Source organism: Penaeus monodon, chromosome 18 (assembly GCF_015228065.2).
Source record: "Penaeus monodon isolate SGIC_2016 chromosome 18, NSTDA_Pmon_1, whole genome shotgun sequence".
NCBI classification, from domain to species: domain Eukaryota; kingdom Metazoa; phylum Arthropoda; class Malacostraca; order Decapoda; family Penaeidae; genus Penaeus; species Penaeus monodon.
The window spans coordinates 46,879,595-46,884,594 of NC_051403.1; the positions used below are offsets into that span (position 1 = coordinate 46,879,595).

The following is a 5,000-nucleotide window of genomic DNA, read 5'->3' on the forward strand; positions in this document are numbered from 1 at the left end:
TTCTGTGGTCGGAAGGGTCGGTCGTGTCAAAGTTTCCCTTCAGTTTGATTGTTGTTTTTTTCCTTTTGGGTTTAAAAGGTTCTAATTTATGATCTTTGGATTCTGTTGAGAGAAAAATAAACGTTTGTCACTGATTTCTGATTTGATGAAGCTTAGAAAGACGCCCACAATTTAACACTATCCTAATCTAAGGATAGTGTATGAAAACGCCTCCTAATCCAGGGACGGAGCCCCCGGCCTTCCAACCCCCCCTTCCCCCCAGCCCCTGCAGCCCCTTTGTATACCTTTGCACCCCTTGTGGTTCCCTGGCAGTTAACTAAGAATTTCATATTGATGACAAAACAAGGTGTATATATGCTCAAAATACTTTGCTTTCGTCATACAGAATTATGAGACTAAAGCTATCATTTTTGTTATTAATATTATTTTTATAGGATTGTTTATGTATTTTTTACGTACTTCATGGCAGAGTTCCCTATCATATACGTGGCATTCATTAAGGAGTGTAATACGCCTTTTCTTTCAGAGTTGACTCCAGCCCCCGCCACCATGGGCAACAGCGCAGACAAGGGACTGAATGAAAACCTCCGCAGAAATCATGAGCTCATGGCCGAATCACAAAGAATTGGGGTGAGCAGAAAGGAAACTTGTGTCCAGAGAAGACATGTCTAAAAGATACAAACATGGTGTTGCATAGAAAATATGATTTTATATGTGATATCTTTTGTGACTTTGGCTTGCGGTCATAAATTGTTATCTGATTTTGAAAGGGTTTACACTGTCAGTTCATATTATGTTTTCTTTTCCAGCTTGAGAGACAAATTCACATGCAGAATGAGATGCGAGAGAAGTTAATGTCAATGCAGATAGCAAGAGCTAGAGAGCTTCTATATTGGTTTGGGGCATTCTATGCAATATCTGCAATAGGCATGATTGCAGGGTGAGTTGGGTCTCTCTGCTTCTAAATTTTTGATGTGTGTGGGGGGTAGTTGTTATGAAACTGTTTTAGTGTTAATTTTTTAACATTTTGAAATAATTGACAAAAAGGCTATATAGGCAAGCATGAACCATGTACTAATATCAGTTATCATTTTTTTTCTTTCTTTCTTTCTTTTTCCCCCTGTTAGTCATGCTAAGAATTTTATTGATCACAAAGTAATTTTAGATATGCATCCATTACCTGTATTTTTTTCATTTATTTTTGTGCAAGTAATTTAACCTTTTATCCTCCGAATAGAACCCTGCTATAATACTTAACATAGATTTGATGTGTAATTTGGTGTTGTGAAATATTTTGCCACTTTTTTTAACTACATAATCTGGAAAATTTTGATTGATTACAGTTTTCGACGAACCCGCAAGCCTGGGACTCTGGTACCACTTCTGCCCCTGACCTTCATTGTGGCATACCAGGCAGATTTGGCCTACGGCTCCAAGCTCAATAGAATCAAAAGTATGTAATCCTAGTATGTGCCATTTAGTCAGAAACTGTAGACTTGATGTGATAATTTGAATATTTGACAATGGGCAAACCATTGTCAAATATAAAAGTGTAGAAAGCACATTTTAGTAATATTTCTAAATGTTTTGCAGTGGAGGCTGAGAACATCTTGGTGTTTGAGCGTGAGCTGGTTTCAATGCCGATGGGCGTGCCAACTCCAGCTTCAATTGACGAGGCTCGCGAACGACAGGAGGAATCCAAGCGACTGAACAAGGTTCATGAAGTGTTTATTTAGGTCTTTTCTAGTATATTAGTGGGAGTTTGAGCAGCTTAAACCTCACAGATCTTTTAAGGTGCATTTATAGTGTCAGTAGATTCACAAGGATAGGTGGGCATTTACTACGATTATGCGATATAATAGGTTGACTTGAACTTGGCTTGTAATTTACAAGATTTGGTCATTCTGAAGGGCCAGTTTTACTTCACAGAATGCCTTTCTTACTTGTCTACAGCAGATTTCCTCTCATAGATACAGATTTTCGATATGCGTCCCCTTTTTCTCTGTTCTCGTCTGTAAATTTATACTACAGTTTCTATAACTGTAGTGATGTAGCATAATGATAATTAAGCATCACATCAAGCACACATCATGTTCCTGCTACGAAATAACCAGCTGAAGGCAGAAAGCATAAAGAGTGTGCAGAACTTCCAGTCAGCCTTACAAAAGTCCTCTACGACTTAACTTCACATTTTGATGTTTGCGGATACTGGGCAGTCGCAAAGCTGACCGTGCTTGGACTGTCTCTGTTGATATGTGGTTCTCCTATAATCCTGTTCCTTCTTACTATACTACTTTGTAAACAAGTGTATCTAGTCTTCTTATCTCTGTATGTAATTTTGTCCTTTTAATGTTTAAGATAATCTTATATTTAATTTTGATGGTGTTAGGTATTATTATTATCATCACGAGTTTCGGTGTATAAATATTGTGAAAAAATGGCCACACCGGTAGAATGATATCAACTTCAGTTTATTGAAAAGCTTAAAGCGGCACAATTTGTGCTCAAAAGCACGTGTTCATAATTTTGTCTTGTGATTTACATGTGTTAGTCATGAACTTTTACAAAAAACATACCAAAGAATATTCCCAGTGCTGACCCAAAACTTACATCCAGTTTATGGCTGTTAATTTAATCTTAAATGAAATTACTCAGTAAGATAAAAATAACTTAATTTTGTCTCCATTAGTAAATGATAATGTGGATGATTGATACTGTTCAAGGAAAAGCAATACTTGATGTAGCCTACATAAGCTTATGTGAGTGTGTCATAACTACCGTGTTTTTATTTGATATGTAGTTGTATTTATTTCTGTGTGAATGTGCTTGAGATTGGAAAAAGGAAAGAAATGCACACCATGTCAAGCCTGGGTTAATGAAAGACTATTTTATTTTTTCTATATAATTTTTAGAAATTTTTGTGTCATTTTCTATTTCACGTTTTTCAGTTACCCTTAACTGATTACATTTACCCATATGAGTGCTTTATAAACCTCTAAGAAAGGAAAAGGAAAATTTGGTAACTTTTCAATCCATACTTCCAGCTGTTGTGTTGATCATCTTTGAATTACTTTGAAATTATATTGAGCAATATGACCAACAGTATTGCTCTGGAATTGTAAACTTTAACCACTAAGGGAGGTGTCTGTTGTAAACCACTTTCATCCAAAAGCTATGAAGGAAGTTATACCAAAAGTCCAAACTGGTTTTGCATTTAGGTTCATTGCGTCCACATATAAAGTAAGGTTGTATATGTATTAAGCATATGCTGTGTTCCAAAGCACTTAGGGTAAGTTGTAAGAAATGCGTCCTAAGAAACTTCTGCTCTACAAACCGGTTCTTGCTCTTATCTCATAAAGACTGTAGTGTTTTTGTTGAAATGACCATGTGATTAAATCACTTTTATTCTTCAATGGGAAGATTGATCCTACTTTCATTTCTTGCTATGAAAATGGTTTTCCCTAAATATATTGTAATTATTGCCTCTGCATTGTAGCTTTGGTTGTAGAATATGAAATGCAGATGTCTTATCTGTGCTTCATGCTTTCCTTATATTATGCAGAGAAGAGCATATACTAGTTTTTGTTATCACTAGAATGGTAATGATCATTCTATCATTTAAAGTTTAGGCTATATTTTTTGTATTGAGGATATTGCACCATCCCTTTCTAAATTATCATCATTTTGATGGAAGCTGTTATTGCACTCATAAGGGTAATGTTCTTACTTTGCTTATTGTAATGATATACTATACGTTCTCATAGTTTATCTATATACTTTTTTTTTTGTGCGTGTATGAAACTGAAGTTATTTCCATATAACTTACTATCTCTAACACTCCCATTCATACATACACCTCACACTTATTTCCATTCTTTCATACTCATATTGATACATGCACATATACTTACATTTGCATATGTTCACACACTGACAAACACCCACACAGGTACTTACTTACACTTAGTTGCACTCACATATCTAAATAAGTAGGTGACTGTTAATCAGTATGAAGTTCCATAAAGATACATACAAAGACTGCATGGCAGCTGCTCTATTTAGGTTACTAGTAATTTTAAGCAGTACAACCAGTTGGACCTCCCAGATCCAGAACTTCAGTTTGGCAGTAATAGTTGTGTAACAAAGATTTCATTTCCCAGATGGCCCTTTTTGCCACTGGAGCTAATGCTCTTGTTTGTCATGTCTTTGATTTGCATCAGTTCCTTCTTTTTTCTGTGTGTGGCAAGGATAATATTATCTCCTCCTTACATAGGCTCTTTTGATAAAGGTAGATGAGTCTCAGAAATCTCCCTAAACTGGCAGTAATCATGGCTCAAAAGTACTGGACTTGGGAGGGACAGCCTGTGTTAGCACTTAATGGAAAGGGATATTGGGATATAGAGATATGGATCAAGACACTAGGAAAGTGTTTGTTGGGCTTTCATCTTGGTTTGCCTAAAGAGGTGCAGGCCAGGATGGTAAATTAGCCAGTGTGTAGCAAGCAAGTTTTATTTTTTTATATGCAAAAAAATATTTTTTTTTTTGGATCATTTGTGAGTCATTAGAAATGTTAGTAAGTTAAGGGAGGTGTGTAGCCTGTGTTGCATTACAGTTTGTAAAAACTGAAAAGGCCAAGTAGAGTTAACTATACATTTTCTAGTCTTTTTGCTGGTGTTGTTAAGATCAGTAAAGTGTACCTGTATTGTGAGATATGATTTCCCTCTTTTGCTGCTGTTGTTATTATCATGGCTCCTTCAAGCTATATATAATTAATGAACCTAATTTTAGGTTAAAATATGTGCTAAATGCAGGGGCCATAATAATAATGATTTTGAGATTTTTTTACATTTGGTATCATGATTCCCCTGAAGATGAGCTGCAAAAGGTTTTCAGGTTTTCCAGTTGTCTTGTTACCACTATGCATTCTTTTATCCCAGAAATAACAGTAAGATCTTCCTGATGTAGATGAGCATGATGTGGTGGATGACAAATGTAAAAGT

At 35.8% G+C, this 5,000-nt stretch overlaps 1 protein-coding gene across 2 annotated transcripts in view; it reads left to right on the forward strand.

Annotated features, from left to right (window-relative positions):
* LOC119584543 (plasminogen receptor (KT)-like) overlaps positions 1-5,000 on the forward strand; it is an 18,002-nt gene that overhangs the window by 219 nt on the left and 12,783 nt on the right. For both annotated transcript variants that reach the window (XM_037933223.1, XM_037933222.1), the window contains exons 2-5: positions 527-630; positions 810-940; positions 1,344-1,453; positions 1,594-1,715. In XM_037933223.1, the coding sequence (XP_037789151.1) occupies positions 550-630; positions 810-940; positions 1,344-1,453; positions 1,594-1,715 (444 nt within the window). In that variant the 5' untranslated portion in view covers positions 527-549. The remainder of the gene's footprint in view (positions 1-526; positions 631-809; positions 941-1,343; positions 1,454-1,593; positions 1,716-5,000) is intronic.